The sequence below is a fragment of the Diaporthe amygdali genome (genome assembly GCF_026229845.1).
Source record: "Diaporthe amygdali strain CAA958 chromosome Unknown NODE_10_length_1141467_cov_65_626103, whole genome shotgun sequence".
Lineage (NCBI taxonomy): Eukaryota > Fungi > Ascomycota > Sordariomycetes > Diaporthales > Diaporthaceae > Diaporthe > Diaporthe amygdali.
Window position 1 is genome coordinate 1,025,531 of NW_026517030.1, and position 23,697 is coordinate 1,049,227.

At 53.4% G+C, this 23,697-nt stretch overlaps 11 protein-coding genes across 11 annotated transcripts; 3 read left to right on the forward strand and 8 right to left on the reverse strand.

Annotated features, from left to right (window-relative positions):
* Window positions 1-227: 227 nt before the first annotated feature.
* On the reverse strand, window positions 228-2,149 carry J7T55_009273 (uncharacterized protein; the record flags this gene model as incomplete). The annotated part of the gene is made up of 2 exons (XM_053142222.1): window positions 228-300; window positions 357-2,149. The coding sequence occupies 2 exons, from the start codon at window positions 2,147-2,149 to the stop codon at window positions 228-230; spliced, it is 1,866 nt and encodes a 621-aa protein (XP_052995114.1).
* A 1,042-nt stretch (window positions 2,150-3,191) lies between these two features.
* Window positions 3,192-3,872, reverse strand: J7T55_009274 (40s ribosomal protein s22; the record flags this gene model as incomplete). The annotated part of the gene is made up of 3 exons (XM_053142223.1): window positions 3,192-3,381; window positions 3,438-3,507; window positions 3,740-3,872. The coding sequence occupies 3 exons, from the start codon at window positions 3,870-3,872 to the stop codon at window positions 3,192-3,194; spliced, it is 393 nt and encodes a 130-aa protein (XP_052995115.1).
* A 697-nt stretch (window positions 3,873-4,569) lies between these two features.
* J7T55_009275 (40s ribosomal protein s12) lies at window positions 4,570-5,289 on the forward strand (the record flags this gene model as incomplete). Its single annotated transcript, XM_053142224.1, has 3 exons — window positions 4,570-4,572; window positions 4,760-5,078; window positions 5,165-5,289. The coding sequence occupies 3 exons, from the start codon at window positions 4,570-4,572 to the stop codon at window positions 5,287-5,289; spliced, it is 447 nt and encodes a 148-aa protein (XP_052995116.1).
* Window positions 5,290-5,997: 708 nt separating this feature from the next.
* Window positions 5,998-7,015, reverse strand: J7T55_009276 (uncharacterized protein; the record flags this gene model as incomplete). Its single annotated transcript, XM_053142225.1, has 5 exons — window positions 5,998-6,123; window positions 6,305-6,413; window positions 6,477-6,633; window positions 6,696-6,796; window positions 6,858-7,015. The coding sequence occupies 5 exons, from the start codon at window positions 7,013-7,015 to the stop codon at window positions 5,998-6,000; spliced, it is 651 nt and encodes a 216-aa protein (XP_052995117.1).
* A 344-nt stretch (window positions 7,016-7,359) lies between these two features.
* On the reverse strand, window positions 7,360-7,935 carry J7T55_009277 (uncharacterized protein; the record flags this gene model as incomplete). The annotated part of the gene is made up of 1 exon (XM_053142226.1): window positions 7,360-7,935. The coding sequence occupies one exon, from the start codon at window positions 7,933-7,935 to the stop codon at window positions 7,360-7,362; it is 576 nt and encodes a 191-aa protein (XP_052995118.1).
* Window positions 7,936-8,110: 175 nt separating this feature from the next.
* On the reverse strand, window positions 8,111-9,945 carry J7T55_009278 (uncharacterized protein; the record flags this gene model as incomplete). The annotated part of the gene is made up of 3 exons (XM_053142227.1): window positions 8,111-8,586; window positions 8,848-9,053; window positions 9,602-9,945. 3 exons carry the CDS (start codon window positions 9,943-9,945, stop codon window positions 8,111-8,113), a joined length of 1,026 nt encoding a protein of 341 aa, XP_052995119.1.
* A 785-nt stretch (window positions 9,946-10,730) lies between these two features.
* On the reverse strand, window positions 10,731-12,705 carry J7T55_009279 (uncharacterized protein; the record flags this gene model as incomplete). The annotated part of the gene is made up of 6 exons (XM_053142228.1): window positions 10,731-11,139; window positions 11,206-11,469; window positions 11,531-12,052; window positions 12,204-12,297; window positions 12,432-12,472; window positions 12,590-12,705. The coding sequence occupies 6 exons, from the start codon at window positions 12,703-12,705 to the stop codon at window positions 10,731-10,733; spliced, it is 1,446 nt and encodes a 481-aa protein (XP_052995120.1).
* Window positions 12,706-14,546: 1,841 nt separating this feature from the next.
* J7T55_009280 (cysteine synthase) lies at window positions 14,547-15,749 on the forward strand (the record flags this gene model as incomplete). The annotated part of the gene is made up of 2 exons (XM_053142230.1): window positions 14,547-14,661; window positions 14,746-15,749. The coding sequence occupies 2 exons, from the start codon at window positions 14,547-14,549 to the stop codon at window positions 15,747-15,749; spliced, it is 1,119 nt and encodes a 372-aa protein (XP_052995121.1).
* Window positions 15,750-15,803: 54 nt separating this feature from the next.
* Window positions 15,804-17,003, reverse strand: J7T55_009281 (uncharacterized protein; the record flags this gene model as incomplete). The annotated part of the gene is made up of 1 exon (XM_053142231.1): window positions 15,804-17,003. The coding sequence occupies one exon, from the start codon at window positions 17,001-17,003 to the stop codon at window positions 15,804-15,806; it is 1,200 nt and encodes a 399-aa protein (XP_052995122.1).
* A 322-nt stretch (window positions 17,004-17,325) lies between these two features.
* On the forward strand, window positions 17,326-18,133 carry J7T55_009282 (ribosomal protein l19; the record flags this gene model as incomplete). The annotated part of the gene is made up of 2 exons (XM_053142232.1): window positions 17,326-17,473; window positions 17,559-18,133. 2 exons carry the CDS (start codon window positions 17,326-17,328, stop codon window positions 18,131-18,133), a joined length of 723 nt encoding a protein of 240 aa, XP_052995123.1.
* Window positions 18,134-18,810: 677 nt separating this feature from the next.
* Window positions 18,811-21,625, reverse strand: J7T55_009283 (potassium transporter 1; the record flags this gene model as incomplete). The annotated part of the gene is made up of 4 exons (XM_053142233.1): window positions 18,811-19,785; window positions 19,842-19,915; window positions 19,985-21,469; window positions 21,526-21,625. 4 exons carry the CDS (start codon window positions 21,623-21,625, stop codon window positions 18,811-18,813), a joined length of 2,634 nt encoding a protein of 877 aa, XP_052995124.1.
* Window positions 21,626-23,697: the final 2,072 nt, after the last annotated feature.

Here is a 23,697-nt window from a genome sequence, read left to right on the forward strand (position 1 = left end):
TAAACTACCATTATTGTTTGCGGGACTCGAACTTGCCTTTGGTCTACAAGGCACTCTATGTTTTACCTCAACCTGCCTCTAGCAATGTACAACCAGCTCGAATCCGCCACAACAAAACGCCCATGCCTATGCCGAACGTTCCTGTGCCCAGGAAAATATTACAATCCTATGGATATCTCAAAGATTCGAAGAGTTCTACGCTAGAAGTATATGCATTGTGGAAGCCACTACTCGGCGACAGGCGACCCACCGAAAGAGAACCCAATGTTCTCACGGTCATCGTCGACAACTCGGCCGTATCTGTCAATCTGTTAGCGAAAAGTACTTCAACAAGACACCAGAAGGGGTTGGCATACTCCAACAATAGTCTGAAGAACCAGACTTCCATGTCCTCTTTCCTCAGTACCTTGTTCGCCCAGTCCCGTCCCTGCAGCGCGATCCTCTCTGCCTCTTTCTTGCCCAGGTCACCGTCCCCAAAGAAGCGTACAGCCTCGAGCCACTCGTCACCTTGCAGGCTCAGCGGGATGTAGTGTGCCCACCCCTTGATCCACTCGTAGTGCCACTCCCTGAATATTGAGAATTTGTAGATAAGACTTTTACTCCTCAGGAAGGCGTAAAACCGGCCCGAGAAGGCATTTCCGTCGATGTCCAGAAGGTACTTGTACTGCCAGGCATCTTGCTGCTCGACCCGGCTCGTCACCTGGAAGAACTCCTTTTGCGCGTCACAGTCGCCCGGGTCGCACTGCCCCACATGCGAGAACTGCACGCTGATGATGTCCTTGTAGTCTCCCCTCGGGACCTCCTTGACGTCCCATTTAGGGTGTGTATCGTCGCCACGGTTGGCAAGAATCTTGGCTTGATCCGCCGCGTTGATTTTCTGCACGAACCGCTGCCGATGTTGTCGCCTCCACCCGCCATTCCGAGAGAAACCGCCCGTGGTCGAGCCACGCCAGTACAGCTGGTCCTTCTTCGTGTCCCAGGGCTGATCCTTGCTTTCGTCGTAGCTGACTTTCTCGTACCAGTACCATGGAGAGGGGTATATTATGTCATTGTACGAGGAGATCTTGGATTGCGAGAAGATAGGGAATAAATCATGCACGATGTTGTAGGCGTTTGGCCGATCGAAAAACCCGTATGTCTCGCTCAGCGAGGGAGATTGGCATATATCCGCCATGGCTGTCTCGTTGTATACAAAGCCCAACTCTGATAATCCGTACTTCTCGACGTCGTCGATCCGGTCCGACTCCTCGATCGCGCGGGCAGGGCTTTCCGGCGGGCATGACATACGCGAATGGGTCCAGGTCGGCTGGTGAGCGAACACGTTGAAGCGCGTGAGTTTCGTCTCCGTGAAGTGGGATCCCTCGTTGAGGCCCTTGGGCTTCTTGGTGAACTCGTTTCGCGGGTGTGCGACGGCGTTGGCCGCTTTCATGTTCTTGTTCTTGGCAACATCCACGAGCCGCACCATGTCATCATGCGGCACGACCACCCGTGGCTCGTCGTGGATGTTGAAGCACAAGTCCATGTTGGGGAGATGCTCTATGAACGGCCTCATCATGCCTTCAGTCGCGTCGCGCTGCCAATCTCCTCCGCCCTGTAGGTTGGTGATCTTGCCATTGCGGATCTGAACACCCAGCAACGCGTTTCCGAACCCGAGTGCTTCTGTGGCACGGTTGCGTATTGTAGACGGTTTCAGTCCCCAGAAGGGCGTGATCAACTCGTGGATCGTGTCGAACTCATCAATGAGTTGTACACCCTTGCTTGTGGCGAACTCGTACCACTTGTCGAAGTTGGGCGGGGGCGGGATGCCATACCGCCGGCGGTATTCGGTCACGGCCTCTTGCAGGGATTTTGATTGACGCATCTTTGTATCTTCGAGCTTCGTCTCGGCATCCTTGATAAGGTGCCACATTGGGTGTGAGCCGCCCGGTGCTGGTTTGGGTTTGCTGCGGGTGGGCGCATCGCCACCCGCGACTGCGTCGTTCGAGCCGTCGCCATCGTGTGCCGGTCGAGTATCCACAGGGATCGGCTTCGAAGGCGTGGTATCTGGTGTGTATTTGGGCGGCTGAGGTGCGCCGAGTCGCAGCACGGTATATGTCAGGAAACACGCGAGCACAATCGCCCCGAGTGTGAGGATCTGTCGCGGTCGCATCTTCCAGACTGTCTCAGTTCAATCTGCAGAGCGCAGCAGCAGGCCGACCCCCAGTTCCTCTGTCGGTCCGGAGCGAAAGGACAGCCTCCGTATGACATGCGAGGGCAGACGGTGGCATTGGGAGCTTTGTGCCTTTTGATTCCGCGCCCGGAGCCAATTGTGGAGGTGAGGAGATAGGACAAGTTGCGGCTTCACATATGAATTTGGACTTCCCTGGATCCTGAGGGCAGGGTTTGGTGCCAAGGTCCTACGCCCGAAGCATTGACACAATCAGGGGCTTCTCCCGCTAACGAATACCTCCGCGTCCGCGCCGTGGCCACCGGATTTTGGGCAGTTGTGGGGAGCTAACCAGTACCCATTAAACATGTCGCAAGAGCCTCGACCGTTTTCAGCCTGCCCAAGGAACGACGTCGGAAGCCATGCAGATCTCAGCAGTCGAATCCGGATATTTCGATCCCAGGCGAATGTGAGAATCCAATTGTCTTACACAAGACGCGTGATCAGAGCAGGAGAAGCTCTGCTCATTTTCCCCATCTGATCAACTCATCCAAATCACTTAGCCGGTATCAATTGGCTGTCCATTTTTCTTTGGGCCCCTTAGGCCGATCTCTCAATTCTAGTAGCACTAGGCCATACCCAAAGTCTTAGGGACTACGCACTTAGGATCAAGAGCGTGCTGTTGATGTTAGATTGAAAATGGTTCAATTACTGATTCATTTTATATAACCTCTGTCGGCTTGAGGAAACATGGCTCCTTTAAAAGAAAAATTCAGGTTCGGCACGCGACTACGCAAATCATAGGCTGGGCACGAGCTGTATGCAATGCAGAACAAATAAACAAACGTGGCGAAGACTGGCTTGGATTGATGTCTGGATCCCGAGGGTGTGTATCGAAAATCAAAGTCCTATTCCGACCATTTGAAGTAACGGTACTAGGTGCTCATTGCACATGATCCCTTAACCCCAGTGATATTTTCCCAGACGCCGTCCTTGAACGCCATTGCTATCTCGCCCTGTCTCCTCAACTCTTGATGACCATCGTCTAATAGAAGAAACCAATGATCTTGCCAGAGACGTGCTTCCTACGGGCCTCCTCGTGGTCCATGATACCGGCAGAGGTGGTCAGGATGACATAGCCGAACTGACGAGAGGGCAGCAGCCTAACAGTCCACTTCTCGAGGTCGGCCAGCTTGACGTTGTAGCGGGGAGAGATGACACCAGTCTTGTTGAGACTATCAAGGGGTTAGTGGGCGTGTTCGGTCCAAAACAAGTTCCTCTCGGTACATACCGGCCGTTGAGCTGGACAACGATCTTGCCGGAGCGGTGGTCGTCAACCTCCTCGAACTCGCCAATGTAGCCTGCAGAAAAAACCGTCAGTTGATGTTGCGAAAGATTAAACGAAGACCACATATGGATTTCAGAGAACGTGTAAGATCCTCGCAAGTTGATCTATCGGCAACTTAAAAGACTGGAGTCGTTGGAATGTTGAGACCGTCGTCTAGTTATCATGCCGAATGTAAGGGGAGGTGGCTTGCGAGGCCGTTGTAATGCAATCCTGGAGGGTCGAGGGACGAGATGAGAGCGACGTACCGTGCTTCTGCATGACCTGCAGGAACTTGACGATGACCTTGGACGAAGGTCGGATCAGGACCTGGCGCTTGCCGGCCTTCTCGGCGTTGTTGATGCTCTTGAGAGCATCGTTGAGAACGGAAGTGCGGACCATCTTGGCGGTGTTGTGGTGGTTGTGAAGGAGATTCTCAATTCGGACAAGAAATGAGGTATCTGCCAACGAAGAATATCATGTTAGCCTTCGGAGGCTCTAAGAGCGTGGAGAGTGCCCTCCTCCTTGAGAATCTCAAGAGGAGGGTTCTGCCCGCCCAGCGTCGATGGAGAGAGGCGTATCGAGGGGATCGTCCGTCATCACCGCCCCCTGATCGTGCGTCCTGGTTGCGACTGGGTAATCCATCCTCGATTGCTCTCCCCGGCCTTCGCGAAGGGGCATAGATTCCTAAGGTGCTCAAGTCATGGTGAGACGATTGCAAGCAGTTCACATACCTCGTGATGGTCTGTCGTGCGGGGGTTGAGGAGGCAGACAAAAGTTGACGGGGTTGAGTTGACGAGGTGAAATTCGAACTTTTTTTCCCTTCCAAGCCAGTTCTTTGAAGGTGGAGCTCCGGCAGGCTTGGCAGGCTCAAAGGTTGGTTTTGTGGGCTGCCAGCAGTGCCCTACCATGGCACGGACTTCTAATGGGCCCGTGCACCCTGCTTCCTCACTCTGGATTTTCGCACGCTTTTGCTGGCTCGCATCTTCAATTAACGACACTCCAAAAATCCCCCACGTTCGCCAAATTTCACCTTTCCTAAACCACAAAATCTCTTCGAGGATCGCTCTGACAGCAACTTGAATAACAAACAAGCAAAATGGTAAGGATAGCCTCAATTATCTCCGTCGACCCGCTCCCACATGTTCGGCTCCCAAGAGGTGGCCCTGGCGCAACCTCATGGGCGAATTGCCCGCCCTGCACTTGAACACTGCAATGCAGTCCACCCGACCAAACGCTGCGCTGCCCTTTGAGCAAATCGAGCTGACACGATTTGTTTCCTACCGCAGTCGGACGTAGAAGAGAGCAACGCTCCCGAAGTCGCCGAGGAGGTCGAAGTCTCCGCCGATGCCGCCTCCAAGGGTCAGATGTCCGTCCTGGACGCCCTGAAGGGTGTGCTGAAGCTGGCGCTCATGCACGATGGACTTGCCCGTGGTCTGCGTGAGGCTAGCAAGGCTCTCGACCGCCGTCAGGCCCACATGTGCGTCCTGAACGAGGCTTGCGAGGAGGACGCCTACAAGAAGCTCGTCATTGCTCTCTGCTCTGAGCACAAGATCCCCCTGATCAAGGTTCCCGACGGAAAGCAGCTCGGCGAGTGGGCCGGTCTCTGTGAGTAGCCTCAATCCATTGCGCGGGTTCTGTTAGGATCCGGCCAGGCTGGACATTGGACTTTGTAGCTAACAGTTTGGGAATAGGCGTTCTCGACCGTGAGGGCAACGCCCGCAAGGTCGTCAACTGCTCTTGCGTCGTCGTCAAGGACTGGGGTGAGGAGTCCCAGGAGCGCTCCATCCTCCTCAACTACTTCCAGACCGAGCAATAAGCGACATGTCATATCGACTGGGGCGGGGCGTTTACAATTCCGGGCAGTTATAGATGAGGCATCGGGGCTACTTGATGATCGAGTCCACAACGACTTTATCGGATGTACGACGAGCTTCTACGGTTGGCATAGGACGGATCTGGGACACTTGAGATGTGGACACCTCACGTACGGATTAAAAAAAAATGGAAATTGAGCACAGGGCCTTCACGGTTCCTCGTCAAAAGTCTATACGTTGCACTGTTATGCTATTGTGCTTTGCTGCTCACGTGTTGCTGTGCTGAATCACTGCCCGAACCACTCCCGTAACCTTCTTTCCATATATCCAGACCTTTGTGTTCTATCCTACGCCTCACTTTAGCCCACTTTCTGTCATATCCAGAGAGAAGGTGATATATGTTCACCCAGTATCATTCGGCTGCTGGACGAGATTGCCGGTACTCAAAGGCCGGGAAAAGACCACGGGGAATCGATTCTTCAATTCTTCAAATCGAGGCGACTTGATGCAAGTCTACTTGGCCACTGCTGTTGAATCGTGTCTAGATAGAGACGACGCGGCCAGCGCCGGTACCTGGGTCGATTTGGACGGAAGAGATTATTGAATCCACTCCCCGTTATCGTTCTGGAGGTGAATGCGAATCAATTCATCAGCGTAGGCACCGCGTCATTCAACCACTTAGGATCATGAAAACTTCAATCTGATCACGGTCAAAATGTGATATGGTTAATCGTCACTTTGACCTGCTCAATGCGAGAGATCATGATCTCCGGAACCGCCCAGTTTCTTTCCCGCGCAAAGATCATGAATGAGACGTACATCATTTCATCGCGCGGCTACTCCCCTATCCCAAGATTTGCGGTGCAAAGAGCTAATTTGAGAGAGTAGGCACAAGCCTTGATCCCTTCGGTCTGGGTGGACAGAAATGCCTTATGTATCCCAACGCAATACAACTGTTGTCCGCGTCTCCCTGCACATACGGAGTCATGAAAAAACAAGCACCGAACATCAACGTACGTGCATTCCTTTCTTGAGATGTGCGCCACATCTCGATCCCGGCGCCTTGACATGAAAGAACGTCACCCGGTTCCCGTGCCGGCCCGGTGCGCCCGTACGGGTGCGGGCCCTTTTATGAAGCTGGCTGTGCCTCAATCCTGCATTGTGAAGGTTCATGGGCCGACTTATTTACCGTCTGTCTGTTACCACGATAAGATGGTAACCCTGGTCTGTCTTTGCTTCCCCTATGTTGGGGCTTTTCAGGGAGCTCGGCTCCAAGCTGAATGCTACCTTTTCGAACTCTGCCTTCAAGGACGGAGGCTTCTTGGTCTTCCAGCCCAACAGCCCTCCTTTCAGTCCATGTTAGCCCCTCTCGTGTTTGAATCCCGTAACGCTCAAAGAGATCACGTACCCTTTGAGCCAGCGTGCTCGGCGAATTCCAATGCGACTTCGTCCCACGCACCACCTTCTCTGAGCTTTTCAAGAGCCTTCTCCTTCTTGGAGTGCTTCTCACTGTAGAGACGCGTCGGCACACTTAGGCTTTAGTGGAGATTTGACTATATCTAGCACTTACCAGAGGATGTGTCTGACATAGATCTCATTGAAGTCCTTTTTCGTTCCAGGTTCCGTATCCTTCTCGCCCTTGTTGCCAGCCTTGCCCTTGCCCTTGCTATTTCCCTTTCCATTTGCCTTGTCTTCTTTTTTGGCACCGGAGCCCTTGTTCTTGGCCATTGTGATTATTGACGACCGGAGTTTTGTCAGGAGAGCTCACAGACAGCCTGCTCGGGAGTACCAAGGAGGGATGAGTTTTGGTGTCTGCGCAACCAGCCCGAGCGTCCCTTGACCCCACAATCCAAAGTTGACAGCACAGCCCCGGGACGTCTGACAAGCTTGCTGACCCGCTGCGCACTACTGTAAGTCCCAAAATGCCGAGCCACTCGTACGAGGGCAACAGAAAGACGGGAAGCGGTTCCCAAGAAACATTGGCCAATGTGATGTGTACAAAGCATGTGTCTTGCTCATCTCATCATCTGAAATTGATCTTTGGCTTACTTCTATGAGACATTTCCAGCTGACTATACCAATGTGATTTGCCTGACGTCTCCCATTTCTTGTTCCTGGATATTCAACCCAGCATATCTGATAAAGGGACACAATCGTCGGAATGTATAATCGCCTTCGCCTTCGCCGCATCGGCGTAAGACCAAGAACCACACAAAACCCACAACATTCAGCAATGCAAATTCTCCATCTGCTCTATTCAGGCTGTCAATGTCAACGGAGCTGCTCCCATCAGAGCGAGAGCATTGATCAGACTCATCGTCCTCGTCATCGAACTCTGGATCAGAGTCGCCTACCTCCCCCTCGCCACTGCCATACGCAGCGGAATTTTTCGACTCGCACGAGCTTGTATCCCCACCCGAAGCACTCACCTCGCCACGTACATCCCAGAAGACCTCACCATCCGGCATATCGTATATGCCTGTGGTGCAGTCTTCCCCAAGGATTTGCATACGTTTGAAACCCCATGCTTCTACCCCAAGTAGCCTGATGCACCATAGGACACCCTTCAAAGTCAATCTAGCGTCCTTGAGAGCTGCGTATTGGTTTGGTCCAGCAGGAAGACATTCAAAGTCGATCATCTCCACCATTGTCCGATCCGGGGTATCGAAGTATTGTTGGAGTGGCCAGCTCACTGAGCCGGTCACACTCGCCCACGACCAACTAGGTGCTATATAGGGTCGAATTCGTTCGCTCCTGGTCTTCGTTTCCCACATGAGTGACTCCGGCAAGGTATCACTCCATAAGCCGGCCAGATATCTGGTGTCAGGATGCCCATTGTAAGCGCGAGCCGCGAGCCGCGAGCCCGGCCAAAGCCGCCAGTCGGTCCGAAGAGAAGGTAAGTCGTCGGCGAGTATACTCCGTGACGACGCCTTCCCAGTCTTCCTTCAGGTTTTCCCGGTCTATTATACGACCTGGCTCCAGACCATCGCTGAGGTAGCGAGACCGCTTTTTGTTCTTGTCGAGGGGACCGTACTCACATTCGCAAAATGCATCCGTTGCACAGTGCCAGCTCACGTGGTCGATGGCGAAATGCAGGAGGCGGCTTGGGAGATAGCTTTCCTGGAGGCACCAACCGCGCCTCGATAGGTAACCCCCCAGGTGTTCGTCATCCGGACCCTCGTCGGCGTCATACACTCCAGACTGATGATGAGGGAATCCGCCCATATAAGTCATCTCCACACGCTTTCGGATATGGACCTGATAGTTTTGGGTCTCAAGCGTTTTTGCTTGCTTTCCATCTGATTTTGGCCATGTTACAGTGGACTCTAGCGGGTCAGATGGCCGTTGCAAAAACCCTGCCCTGCTGTTCGGGGCAGCATCTGCTGCTATAGTAAAAAGGCAGTGAGAATCTGGAGCTTAGTCAGTTCGGAATGTTTCAGAAATGAAGGCACTGGTGCAGATCATGGCTTGAGCAGACAAAGTAAGGTCTTTTTCTATCTAACATATCTCACATCAAGAAAAGACATATCCAAGATCCTTAAGACTGAATAGTCACTTACATATTTGGGTCATCTTTGAGCCCTGAATAGCCCAGTCTCCTGGAGAATCTTGCAAAATACATAGTGAGTCTATCCAGATGTAATAGACGTCAAGAGAAGCACAGATTGTAACAGCATCCTGGAATGTTTTTGGCAGTTCCTCAAAAGGGAGATTTTGTTTGAAGTCATTGATGGTATGAGCAGTGAGCTGCAAAGCCACTTGGCCACTATTTCTTTGGGATTAGCAAAAAGAAAAAAAAGGAAGAGAGAAAAAAGAGTACGTAAGAGTGATGCTACTGGTATTTGTGCAATTGTACCATGAGCTATGTATCCAGGTGCAGGTCATATGCATAGACACTTGAACATCCTGTGTGGAGTATCTCAATTCCACATCTAATGGGCAACAAAGGAAATAGGACAAAACTTGGAAGAAGGTGCTTACCCCCAACAGTGACTTAGTGCTATATAGTTGCCAGAGGCCTTTCCAGAGAAGTTCTCAATGAGTCGAAGATCCAGAGAAGGGCCAATATGGAGAATTCTATCAGGTTGAGTCGGCAAGTCCGGTGTGTAGCATTGAGGATGGGAATTGAGACAAGCAGAGATCCATGATTTCATTATTGAAATACAATCTGGGGAAGCACGGTACTGGGATATATTCCGCGCAATCCGTATAATTTTCGAAGGCGAATCAATTTCTGTAGAGTTTTAGATTGTCGAGAGAACAAATAATGTGAATGATGCCCCGTAAATTTGCAACTGACCTCTAGTCACATACATGTGAAATGATTGCTTCAACTTGGTATCGCCATGTTCCATATCTATAGACAAAATCGAGTCTTCCCACCACCATCCGTATTTAGATACGACGAGCTCGGGCGTGACGAGATCTATGTCTTTCAACATGATTCTTGACAATTGATAAAGCAAGACGCAGGAGGTACACCCCTTGGCCGAAGATAGACGCAACGACTCGTATGACGCGTTGACTTTCCAGAGATTACCATCTTCTCGGGCAGTTCGAAATGGAGTCCAAATTTCATCGCGGAAGGCCAAATCTTGACAAGTTGAGCAGGACTCTCGCTCCTCGCGGTCGCCCACTTTAGCAACATCGCTCGCCATTTCATCACTGTAAATCGCGGTGATTTCATATGAAAATGCTTTGTGGGATACATGGTGACTGAGCGAATTTATCTTTCAGAGCGACATCTATGAGAAAAGCAACATCGTAGCCAACAAAAGTACATGGGCCGTGATTGGCACAGTAAGCGCTGCCGATGCTGCGTTGTAACCTCGCGCAAAGGGGTAGAGTGGAGCGCAGCGGGGACAATCCGGAATAAGGGCTGATAGTGCGAACAGATTAAAAAAAATTGAAAATAAAAAAACAAAATAAAAAATTTAGGATTGTCTGTTCTGCTCATGAAACATATCAGCCATCCATTGCAGATAATTTCGTAAGTGTTCAGGAGGTTTCGTGAGTGTTGTCCCCCAGGAAGGAATCCCATAGGTCATCCTACGGGAGGATATTTCAGAGGATGTCCTAGAAGAGACATGTACTGGTTCAGAATCGCTTGCCAAGTATGGATTCCCACAGGCTGTTCATATAAATGCAGCCTTGCGAGAAAGAAGCTCTCACTTGACAGTTGAAGAAGCTCGACGGTGTCAGTGTTCACTTTTAAGCACGCCCGCCTGGAAACAGGAAATTGAGAGCGGCACTGAGAATGATGAGAGCACCGTCTCTATGCTTAGAATAAGGGTCGAACTATTTTGTAGGACCTACTTCTATTTTCCTAAGTTGTCCTCGCCTTCCGAGGGGAGCGCACTGAAACAATCGTAATGCGAACACCATGGTGAAAAAACAGAGAATCATGGAGCGACGAGGAGTCTCCAGCTAAACTCTATCGCTCCTATTCTTCATTCTCGGGTTCCTCTGAATGAGCGACGAGGTCCGTGTCAATACTAGATAGCTTCCTCTTGTGAGGCTGCTGTACTTGCCCGGCCCCGGCACCTGAGACTCTTGCGCCGTTCGACCTGACCTCTGACTTGAAAGCCCGACTCCGGCGCCAATGGTCTCGTTCAATTCTCTCTTGATCCCGCCTGATCATCCATTCTGTCAATCTTGCATCACCTTCTGTTTGTTTGATGCGCTCTTTTTCCAATTTCTCGTACAATTTCCAGTCGTCGAGCTGGGAAGGTCCCGGGATGTGAAGGATCTCATTTATGGGTGTCTGGCCTGGCATGCGTTCAAGGACAAGCCGCATAGTGTATATCTCAGTTGCTTGATCGAGCTTGAGGCTCCAACTTCTGAGGATATAGCTACCGCAATGTCAATATTGATGATGACCAACATCAAGGGTTGTATTCACCTACAGGCCGTCGTACCTCAGCCCAGCCACAGGGGCATAGACACTCTTCAAGCGGAAACCCCTTAGCACTTTGGTCTTCTGGCCTACCTGCGTGATTAGATTGTAATGCATCTCGCGCTGCGTTCCTCGGCGGCAGTACTCGAGTTTGCCATCGGGAAGTTCCTCCTCGCTGCCCGTTAAAAGAGGAAGAACCGCAACGCCGTATCTGCCTTTCGTCGGTTTCTCGAAAGCATCCCCAACGATGCCGTCTCGGTGTGCGCAGCCAATATTGAGCCACCAGCTGCTCAACCTGTCAGCCTTTTCAACCATCGACATACTATTGTGGTAAGAGAGATACTCACGTTCCGGGGGTATAATGCAGGCTCGCCTCTGCTTCTGAAAGTTCCGCCGGGAGTACCTCCTTCGGTAACCATACTCCCAGCCCATCGGAAGCTACGGCAGAGAACGAAACGTCTCGAAGCGCATTCGAAAACAAATATTCCAGTCGGTACTTGTCGAGAGCAAAGTAATCGGACTTGAAGCGTGTGCGCCAATGCTTCTGCAGGCTCCGTGCTGTTTCAATCTCGGACCCTAATCCTACATCTGTGGCAAGGGGTCGGTCTGGGTGACCTTCGGTTTCGTAAATGTGGATGATGTCGGAAAGTAACTTGTCAAGTCGGGTATGCTGAATGACGGGAACCGTGATTCTTCGGTCCCCTTGGCTCGTTGCTGGAGCTTCTGCGGCCACCTTGTCGCCGATTTCATCCAAGAGCATCATGTCCAGAGCAAAAGCCAAGTCTTCCAATTCCGATAGTGTAAGCGTTCTGCCTCGGAATAAAGCAGTGCGGATGGTGTCAGAAAGTCCGAGAAGCTTCGACACGTTCCTTTTTCTTTTGTTAGTCGCATTGAACATTTGCTGGCATACATCAGCATAGCTTAGGAGGTAATCGAGATGCGCTGTGTATATGTGTCCACTGTACACTGCCTTGATCCGGCCGGTGATGTGCAGGGAACATGTAGTATTATTCGACCGACCCTTGCAGAGGGCTCAATGCCCTGCCGAGGAACTCTTTCCCCATGTTCTGGGTCGGAGAACTAAAGAAACAGAAATACAGACCAACCGGTATCACTGGTCCATAAGTTGGCATCACTGTTCCTTGATCCGGGCGATTCGCTGATTGATAATCTTGGTAGGGTAGCTACTTCAATCGCCAGTCAATGAGAGGCACGAGGAGGTCGAGGCATTAGCAATTGCAGACTCACGGGATTGTTCGGCGCTACCATCGTAGGAATCTGACCTTGACCTTGGAAGACTCAGCTTTCGAAATTGCACGTCCTGCTTGAGGCATGTCAACACTTAAGTGCAATGTGAATGGGTAAGAAAATTGTGCGCTTGCCTCTGACGGATCTAGTATGCGAACGCGCCTCGACTGCGGAGTGCTTTCTTCGGACGAGCAGTGACGACGGTGGAGGCGTATTGCCTGATAAAGGCTTGTCTCCAGATTGCGAAGGCAGAAGCCGGGGTGATTTGGGTCATGATGAGGGCGATCCTGGTCGGCTTGTTGCCAGAAATACTTCTTGTGGAACGTAGGCTCGTGGCGTACTTGAGCCTTGTCTCGTTTCCCGTGTGACAGCATCTTTGGATACTTTACTCGGTGATCATTGCTCTGCTGAGTAGGAAATGAAATTTATTGGTTTCGCATTTGCCTCATCAGTGACTGAGCTGATGTCTGGACTGGTGGTTACTTTGATGTTTTGCCATGGACACCTTCCTTAAACACTCACTCGTTCATCCGGATAGCAAATAAAGAAGAGTATTGAACATCGTTCCTGCCAAGTTTACATGAACAAACCCATTGCTCCTGCGCCGAAGAAGATTCATACCTCATGAGACATGCATGATGTCAGGCTTAAATAAGAGACCGCAAATTAAGACCACGAGTCCAGCATCTCCGGTCAGTACGTTGGCGACGTCGCTCAACGGGTTCTATTTTCCATCGAGCCAGTGATTTCCGTAGAGCCAGTCATTCTTCTTGAGAACGAGCTGCATGCATTGGCCTGGAATCATTCAGAACAAAATTGGAAGTCACAATGGTAAACAAAGAGCAGGGAGAACGAGTTGGGCATAATAGAACGTGGCGTCTGCAACTTCTTGGAAAGATACTCTTACCTTGTGCTGTCCTAGTAAGTCACGATGACATGCTCGTGAGAAATGCGACGTCCGTATTTCCATATGGCTTCCAAATGTAAAGGATCCATGTCTTGCACATCGAGTCGGATCAGAACGTCCATCTGAACGTTAGACAGCTTCGAATGCACAAAGGACCCATCTTGATTTTGGTAAGCAGGTTCCTTCTTTTATTGGCTGACCGTTTGCTCCGGCGGTTCCCAGACACATATGCTGCAACGATCCATAACACTGTTGTTATTTGTCCCACCAGCCACGCAGCCACTTCGATTTCCGTCACGTTGCTCAGGGCCAGTAGTAATGCACAGTCAGCTTCTGGAGCCGGAGTGCTTCCGGATTGTGGGACAACATCTCAGACATTGATTTCATGGAGAGACGAAGGAGCCATCGCGGAAGATTCATCCCTGGGTCAACACAGACCGGAAGGATAGACCACGAATGATCTAAGAAGCGCACATATGGAGAGCTCAATAGTGCTCAACGGCAAAAATAGCGTCCAAGGCGAGTCGTTCTTGACATCTTGGTGGCAGCTTTGAGCAGTCATGCTTTACTTGCATCGTTGTAGACGATGTTGAGCTTCTCGAGGTAGCTTCGAAGGACATTGCCCAAGTTAGGGGGGCTTGGTAAATTTGCCAGAATTTTGTAGCCTCGACGATAGGATCATAAGCTGTACAGGAGAGGCGCAGCATGCGCCGGCTGTTCGTGTCCATTTCGGCGAAGACGCAGCCTGGATGGCATCCTGAGTATATGCTGTGCATGATGCGTCAGGTCACAGATCAGTCACGAGGCCCTGGCCAACTTGATGCATTCAAGCCCCAGGAGGTATCCAATAGAAGCATTGGAATAAAAGAGAACGTCTTAATTCCCATCTTCTATGTTAATTTTATGATTGTCTCTGAACATGATGGCTCGTGAGATGAATAATGGTGGATTCAAGAGGAGTAGATGCAGTGCAGCAAAGGGCACCGTTTGCATTTGTAGTGTCGAATTCAATTCCAATCAAGGGTGTCTGTCGTTGACCCGTTGCTTTGGTAGCGGCCCCCCGGTGCCGTGATCGGCCCCGCCACGGTTGCGACGGTTTGTCTGCTTTGTCAGGGAATCTTTTTACTCATGACGACCACTCTTTTCGTCGCTGACAGCAGGCAATTTAAAGAAGGTAGCGCAGTCCCCTGACACCACATCCGCCCAAAATGATAAGGCAAAGCGTACGGTCCTTTGCGACCAGCGCCCTGCGCATGGCCGAGGCGTCGTCGCCCAAACTGGGCATTGCGCAGGCCCAAGGAGTCGCGAGGGGACTGACTGGAGGTACGACCACTGCCCTTCACACCCGCGCGGCAGTTGCCGCACGCACATGTTGCGTCTCACATGGATACTGACCTCCCTCGGCAGCAATCGGAAACACCCCGTTGATCCGTCTGAACAAGATCTCGGAGCGGACCGGCTGCGAGGTGCTCGGCAAGGCCGAGTTCATGAACCCGGGCGGGTCGGTCAAGGACCGCGCGGCGCTGTTCGTGGTGCAGGACGCCGAGCGCAAGGGCCTGCTCAACCCGGGCGGCACCGTCGTCGAGGGCACCGCGGGCAACACGGGCATCGGCCTGGCGCACGTGTGCCGGTCGCTGGGCTACCGCCTCGTCATCTACATGCCCAACACGCAGTCCCAGGGCAAGATCGACCTGCTGCGCCTGCTGGGCGCCGAGGTCTACCCCGTCCCCGCCGTGGCCTTTGATAACCCGGAGAACTACAACCACCAGGCCCGGCGCCACGCCGAGCGCCTGGGCAAGGGCAACGCCGTCTGGACCAACCAGTTCGACAACACCGCCAACCGCCAGGCCCACATCGAGACCACCGGCCCCGAGATCTGGGCCCAGACCCAGGGCAAGGTCGACGCCTTCACCTGCGCCACGGGCACGGCCGGCACGTTTGCCGGCGTCACGCGCTACCTCAAGGATGTCAGCGGCGGCAGGGTCAAGTGTTTTCTGGCCGACCCGCCAGGGAGCGTGCTGCACTCCTACGTCCAGTCCGGGGGCAAGCTGGTGGAGAGGACGGGTTCCAGTATCACCGAAGGCATCGGCCAGGGGCGCATTACGGATAACTTGAAGCCTGACATTGACCTGGTGGACGATTCGCTGCACATTCCCGACGAGGAAACGATTGAAATGGTCTACCGCTGTCTGGACGAGGAGGGACTCTATTTGGGTGCCAGCTCCACGCTCAACGTTGTTGCCGCACAGAAGGCGGCCGAGAAGCTGGGCAAGGGGCACACAGTCGTCACTATGCTGTGTGATGGGGCTTATAGATACCAGGACCGGCTGTTCTCGAGGAAATGGTTGACAGAGAAGAAGCTGATAGGGTCGATTCCAAAGCACTTGGAGAGGTACATAGTCTTGCCATAACAGGTGGTGACCTCTTGGTCGATAGATATCGATATTCACAAGCTGTACATATCATCAAGAAGCCTCTGTGGCCTCGGCCTCCTTATGTGCCTCACTCGGCTCCAGGAAGCATTTTTCATACAAGTATTTCCCCCGCCCCTTCTTCATATCCTCCGCCTCAAGAGCGCTCCTCACCTCGGCGGCTAGTGGGTCCCTCCGGAGTTTGATATGGCTCGCAAGATCGGGGCTCAATCCCTCCGCGGCCAGGTCGAAGCCCTTCAAGATTGGTGACGCTGCTAGCAGAAACTTGTTCTTCTCCATCAGGTACTGCGTGCCCTCCACGTCGACATAGGACGTGTGCGGGTGCAGCTCCAGAAGCCCCTGATTCTCCGGCCACAGGCTCAAGATGACCTGCGCATACCTGTGCATCTTGTCGGCGTGCTCGGTCTTGCCATGCTTGACTGCCAGCATGGCTGTGAGGAACAACGGTGTGGCCAGGATCTGTGGGTCCTTCCTGAGGGAGAAACGCCCCTTGATCAACTCCGCGTGCTCCTGGTCCCTCGTATGAAGCTCATGGCCCTCTTCCTGCAGGATCTCCAGTATCCTCTCGGCGGACTTGAGCGCTCTCTGCAGTGACGAGACGGTCCACCCGGCCTCGGCTGCCTCCCAAACTATGAAGGTCATGATTTCCTGGACCTTCTCTGACATATCCAGCTTGAAGCCTGTCCTCTCGGGCCTCTTCACGGCCTCGATGATGGGGCCTAGGTTGCCGCTGAAGCCAGCCTTCCTCACGATCTTGGGCCAGTCCGAGATCTCGAACTTGCGCCGCGCGTTGTACTGGAGAGCCTCGAGTAGCTTGGGTAGCTTCTGCCAGTCCTCCTTGGTCTTCATGTTGTCAAGAGCCTGGAAAAAGATCTTGCGCGTGTTAGGAACGTCGCCTTTCCTGTAGTCGAGGTATCGGAACTTGATGCGCTGGCCGTCGATCTCGATCTCGATGGGCTCAAGCTCCAGCTTCTCCTTGTAGCGCTCACGGAATATCTTTTTCCTCTGGACGAGAGGTAGTACACTGGGGAGGATGATCTTTTGCTGCATCTCGTGGAGGAGGCCGTCGAGCTCGGCGTTGGACGTCTTGGAGAATGTGATGACATTGCCGGCTTGCCGTGGCGTCGAGGCCGAGAAGCACCTGGTTTGCAGAGATGGTGATGCAGTCCGTATTGAGGTCTCGAGAACAGCCCGACCTGCCCTGAAGGCAGGCCGTATGGAGTTGTTGGACATGACGGCTGTGGTTGTCGAAGCTCGGTGCCGCCTGGTGCAAGAGTGTCCGCGCCTGCTGCTCGCAAAGGTTCAAAAAAGTTACCGTCCGTCCAGCACTACCCAGGGTACTTAGGTACGTGAGCGCGTCTCGACGCAGAATTTCCACTTTAAAGCTACAAACAGCCAATCACAGCCAGCAATTGCGAGCTACCCGCAGCACCCCTGCGTGAACTTCGCAGTCCCAAGATTTTGAGAAGACGACGATGAACCACCGTCACATGTGGCACCCTCCCTCCTCCACCTCGCCGCCCTCGTCGCTGTCACACCCCTTTTCCAGCCCATCATGAATGCCGCACCTTTACGGCGGCCTCTGGGCTGCCTTAAGATGTTGCTGCGGCACTCAAGACAACAGAACAGGTCGTTCCGCCTCAGCAAGGCCCAGCTGCCTCGCGAAGTGCCTCCGGCGCCCAAGACGCCCACTCCCGCATTCTGTAGGTTACCCCTCCAGTATTCGACTACTCTACCGGCCTTGTTATGCTTGTTATGACTAGGCTAACCTATTTGACCCTCACACAGTCCCCATCCAAGACAAACACACACCAGGCAAGCTGCGCACCGGCTTCGCAGTCTACACCTCCCCGACAAGCGTCATCCCCTCCCTCAAGCTCACACACCCACACCTGAAGCCACCGCCGCCGAACCCCGTGGCGGCGCACCACGCCTACCAGATCCGCAAGATGGACCCGTCGGGGGCGCGGACGCGGCTGTTCAGCAAGACGAACCCGGACAGCGCGCGGGTGGGCGACGTCCTGCTGGTGACGACGAAGCGGGCGGCGGAGCCCTTCGCGGGCGTGTGCGTGAGCATCCGGCGGCGGGGGATCGAGTCGTCGGTGCTGCTCCGGGGCCAGCTGGCCAAGACGGGCGTCGAGATGTCCTTCAAGGTCTACAGCCGCAACGTCACGGGCATCGAGATCATCAAGCGCCGCACCCGCCGCGCCCGCCGCGCCCGCCTCACCTACCTGCGCAAGCCCAAGCACGACGTCGGCAGCGTCGAGCACCACGTGCGCGAGTGGCGCCGAAACAGGAACGTCTTTGCCAGCGCCGTCGGCAAGGGCAAGAGGAAGCAGAAGAAGAGGCAGACCGAGTGGTAGAGTGGGGAGGGAACTTGACGTGTGCTCTCGCCGTCGGTGGAGCTGTGAAGGGATTGTGTGGTCTCGATGCGGCTTTGAGAGGGATGCGTTGGGGCTACATGAGCGGAAGCAAGCTCACTCAAAAAGTGTGCATGTTCAGGTGCTGAAGCGTCGCAATTCGCTGGGGACCTTCAAGGGCAAAGACGAGAGCGAGCCAGAAAGACACTGCACGTCCGTGTTATTACCGGTTCAAAGTCTATATATGTACATTGTCATCTCGCCGCCATAGGGAATGCATGTTTCCCCAAACAAGCACCGGCGCAATGATGATGGTAAAAACTGTATTGTACAAGGAGAAGACAAATGTATGCTACTATCCACTTTTGTGCACTACTACAATAAGGAGACCACCAAAGCCTCAAAAGAAACGCCCGGAATCGTAATACATGTGTATCCCCGCATTGAAGAAAAATACGAGACAAGCAAACAATTAAAAAAAAAAAGCCTCCCAATCCGTGAACCAAGGTATGAACCTCTCTTGTCTCCTATTCTTCTCTATCGCTGTGTGCGCCTCCCATGCAAAAAATCCAACCGCCCGACTTTTTGATGAACCTCTTGTAAAAGGAAATATGGTGGGGGCGGGGGGAGAAAAGCGCCCAAGGGGGTAATAATATAAAATGACGGTATATACTCGGTTCTTAGACCTCCTCCCTGTCTCTGTCTCTTTCTCTTGCCAACGTCGCGTTGTTCACCGACCGCCTCGACATAGAGTATGTCTCTGACCGCCGCGGCATGCTCATGTATGGCTCGAACGCAGGCCCAAGAGTGGGACCCGGGTTTTCCACAGTCGGATCGGAAGTTACCCGCCTGAGGCCCGTGTCATGGTGTGGTATCGCCGGACCGGGATGCAAGAACTGGGTGATTATGTTTGAGTTGACGCGGTCAACCCTATTGTCCACACTCTTGGTGCGCCCCCGGTTGAGGCTCCTCCCGTCCGTCGCCACCGACACGGCCGAGCCCCTCCGGGGCATCGTCCTCGTCCTCACGCCCATCAGCGCCGGCTCCTCAGCCTCGTTACGGAACCGGGATTCGCTGGGGAGAAGGACGGCACGGTCAAGGCCGTACGGCAGGCCACGGTGGCGGCCTCGGATCTGCATCGCGATGATGACCAGTTTGCCCACCACGGTGAACTGAGACGAGAGCGAGGCATTGACGGTAGGATACCCTAGACTCAGACCGACCGTGCCATATGCGCTCACAATCTCGAAAAGAACGGCGAACATGGAGAAATCATTGCTCGACAGGCGACTGCCCTCCGATATTGACAGGATGAAGAAGCCGATGAAGATGAACCACAAGTCGAAGGAAAGCTGCCGACGCAAATGGGCGCCGACATAGCTGAAGGAGCTCTTATGCAAACCCTCGTCGTCGTCGCCGGAGACGTCTTGGTAGATACCGAGGGACTTCTCCTCGTAGACGTTGGTGCGACGGACCGAGATGGCAATCGGAAAGACGGAGATATACATCATAATCAGGTAGGACGTCTGGACTGCCGGGTGCAGATAACTGAGGTTTACACATGAGAATCCAGCTGTCCTGGTCGATGCTGCTTGGAACAGGCCGTCCAGAACCTTAATCCCGGGAGACAGCTCTGCTATCGGTCCACTACCGAGCTGGGAGCATGTCAGCTGGTCTGATCCACCAGACAAAGGTGTGGACATTGACTTACATCTAGTATAATAAAAAATATCAAGTCGATCCCGTTGAGGATGACAAGCAACCAGAAGAGCCACCACGTCGCCGCTGATGGAAACAGCAAGGTGAAGCATCGACGAGGGTGGTCTAATAGGAACCGAAGTTCTTCCCACAAACCAGAGTGTCGAGGCACCCAAAGGTTCGTAATCCAAATGATGAAACGAAGCATGACAGGGAATCCGGTGTTTCCAATGACGATGAAAAAGCTCATGACCAACAACGGAAAGACCGCTGTGTTAAAGGAGTTCATGCTGTCCGGCGTCAGAGTAAAGCCAAGGTCCATGAACGCAGAGCTGCCCGTGAAGATGCCCCACCACGCCCTCGATTGACCGGCAGCATCCACAAGGGAGCCATAAGATGAGTTTAAAATCCATGGCGTGAGGCATATTACCGCCAGGATCCAGAACCCCCAAAAGTACATAGTAAGTATCAATGATAAGGTCTTGAGTGATCTGTACTCGATGCCACCCAGCTCCTCTCTTTGGTCTTCCGTCAGATCGTGAAATTGCGAGTTTCGTCCGAGTGTCGGCTGCCAGCTTAGGTACGGTGCCTCGTCATCCTTGTCCCTCGTGAGTGCGTTCCTGATTGTGTCGAGGGTCTGGCGTCTTCTCAACCGCGAAAATGGCGCGTCACGGTCGTGGTGAAGCTTGTCATCGCCATTGGTCAAGAGACGGGGTTTTCGAAATCTGAACGGGGTGAGCACGTTGATGAAAGCCCTTGCGTCGTCGTTGATGTCGTCCATCTTGCTGTTCTTCGGCTCTTTCGAAGTTGGCTCCTTTGGCTCCTGGATTGTGATTTTGGGACGCGCCGACCTGTCCGCTTCCCCCATACTGTTGACACGCGCCCTTGGGGAAACAGGCTCTAGTGGCTCGTCAGAGCTCTCCTCAATCCTGCTGGGACGTAACCCCCTCTCAACGTCCATTGGTCCCGGTATACGGAGAATCTCGTCATTGTTAGTGTTCCGCTGGCGTTCCAGGATAGCAATGTGTTCCTCGTCCGTTCTCCTGCGCGGATACTTCAACTGGTCGTCCTCGACGCCATCACTTCTCTTTACCGTACCTGCGAACCGGATTCCTGGGCCCGGGCTCTCGGTTACGGCTGGACCGGAATCCGGCTCGGGAGGGGTGTCGCCCGGGCTGCCACCTGAGCTGCTACCATTTGAGGGCTTCTCGCCTGCATCCTCCAGCACAATCCCGTCGTTGGTCATTCTGGATCTGTTGCCATTGTGCATGACCGTTATATGGCGACCATTAACGCCATTCTGAGGTTGGGTCTGCTCTGGCTGTGCCGTAGATTTGGACTTGGAGATGGTAGTCCTGCGGTTCCGGGCCTCACGCACAATGTGCTGGAATTTCTTTTCGAACCAGAAGAGCCGTAGGAAGACTACAAAGGAATTGATGGTAATGGGGCTCGAGGCCATGGAACACAAAGTGACGATGACCTGTTGGGCCGTGTTCAGCTTGTTCACGTCAACCGGGTTCAAGCCGGCCTGTGTGTTTGCACCGGCTGCGAAGAACAACGCATCGATGTAGTCCAGTTGCCCATCGGCGACGCCATAGATAACCACGGACGCCAAAATGGTCAATCCTATGACCCAGAAGTCTGCGAAGCCCAGGTCAGAAGAGGCACGGATATGGTGGCAGGACGTTATGGCTTACAATGAACGGTAATGAAGTTGAAATGGGGCTTCTTGGAGAGGAAGGAGGGCTTAAGGGATTTGAGCTGATCCCAGAAGATGCTATAGACGGGTGAAACCATGATGGGCAGGCTTCAGATGACCACCGGATAACCAGTAACTGCGAGGTGTGGCGACTGGTGAAAACAAATCACAAACTGGACGCGGCAGATTGGCTGTCCTTTGGTATCAGTGTGCAAAAAATCATTGTCGCGAGGATTGGCAGAGGTCGTTGATGCGCGGCTGAAGACTCAATGCTGGAGATGGTGAGCTGAAGAGATGAATGATATGAGACGAGACGGGGCCGAGTAAGGTCGGGTTTTTGTCTCCGGGCACGAAGCCAGAAGAGCGGGTGACAAGCCAGGAGAGGGTGTGACGGGCCTGGCGACTCGAGTGACACGGTATATAGAGCAGGTGAGTCCTGACCCGCAAACGAAGAAGGCGACGGCAGCACAGGCTAAGGCTGTCGACGAGTGAGGGCCGTCGTGGGTTGGAGGAAGGCGCAATGAGATGCTGTTCCAAGGTTGCACGGCGTCGGCGCAGTGGTGGATTTGGGGCAGCCTATTTGGTTGCAGTCCGGGCCCGTGGAGGAGGCACTACTGCCGGCGCCAAGCTGGATCTGACTTACTTAATTTAGCTTGTGCTGTCAGCCAGAAAGGATGGGCAAATGCTGCTCCCTCGCAACGGGCGTTGCAGAGTCGGCCGATAGGTTGAAGGTTGTTGTTCCTTTAGCCTTGGAGAGGGATGACGTTGGGCATAAGGATGGTGGCTTGTGTGTCTTGTGCGTTTCGCTCGGCTCCAGCAGAGCTTAAGCCCCCGTTGCGGGCGTCTAGCAGCTGAAAGAAATGATGGCGGGCATTGTCCTTTTTTTGGTCTCGCGCGCTTTCTTTGCCTGATGAGGAGGAACCCGGGATGTTGGTAGACGGCTAGATGACGACAGCGTTGTATCTGGATCTTGTTGGCTGTTAGATCGCCCAGGTACTGCAGTGACAGTGACAACAGCACCACCAATGCTGCAGCAGCTGCGGCAGCACAACCACGGCCTCAGTCGGTCTGCGAGGCTGTCGCGACGGGTCGTTGAGCGAGGTTCAGTGGTCAGATCGTGTAATAATTAGACTAGACGGTTAGATGCTGATCTGAAAAGAATCTGCCAAGGCGATAAGTGGGCTGAGCCGCTCGGGCGGAGGGGCTGAACGGCAAGTAGAGAGGTAGATCAAGAGGGCAGCACAAATGTTTTGTACAGTCAGAACAGTAGAATGCCTGCCTGCCTTGCTTGCCAAACCTTCCGCGGTATCCAGCATGAAAATGTTGCAGATCGCCAGTGTGAAAATAGACTGGCCGCGTTTGGAATCCGGAAACAGGCCCCTTTTCAATCTCGCCCGCCGGGATGAACGACTAAGCACCGAAGACTGTGGGATGGCTATGTCTGACTTGTGGCCCTGATCAGATTTCCACTGGATAATCTTAAAAATGCCATCACCATCACACCGCCCGGCGAACCGACCGAAGCCACGTCGAGTGGCCGTCTCACAGTACAGTAGTCTGCTGGCGCTGACTATGATCCGTACATGCAACAGCAGCAGCAGCAACAACAGCAGCACACATCTATGTACCGACCGACATGCCAGCGCGCCTGTCAAGTGTCCCGTTCCAAGGCAGCGGTTCTTGATCTACCCCCTGTTCGGCCTACAGTAGCACCTCGCGTCCTTCAAGGGAGACCCATGGACATAGGCCGAGACACAGCGAAGCCCACATTGACAAACGATGTCGTGACCCACTTCTGGGAGTTGGGCCATGCAGGCAAAGGATGCTGCATTTCCCCGGTCCCGTCTCCCCGTCTCCCCCCAACCGAGGCTTTTGCCACGCGAACAAGTCACTGCCCGTGGCGACAGGACGCGGGGCGCTCTCGACAGCGTCTTTACCTGGGGGGCGGCCTAGTGCAGCTTTGAGCCAGCAAGGACGCCTGGCTCGGTTGAAACTCAAATTCTGTAGGGTTCTTGTCGGGAAGCACCGCCTGCGAAAAGGCAAAGAGAGAGAGCGAGGACGCGGCTCCATGCAGAGTACCTGTCACAAAGGATGCTTCCCATGATCCCATCCCCAAGGTGACATCTCATGTTCTGAACAACATCCGCACACCCACCTTTCCCCAGGAAAT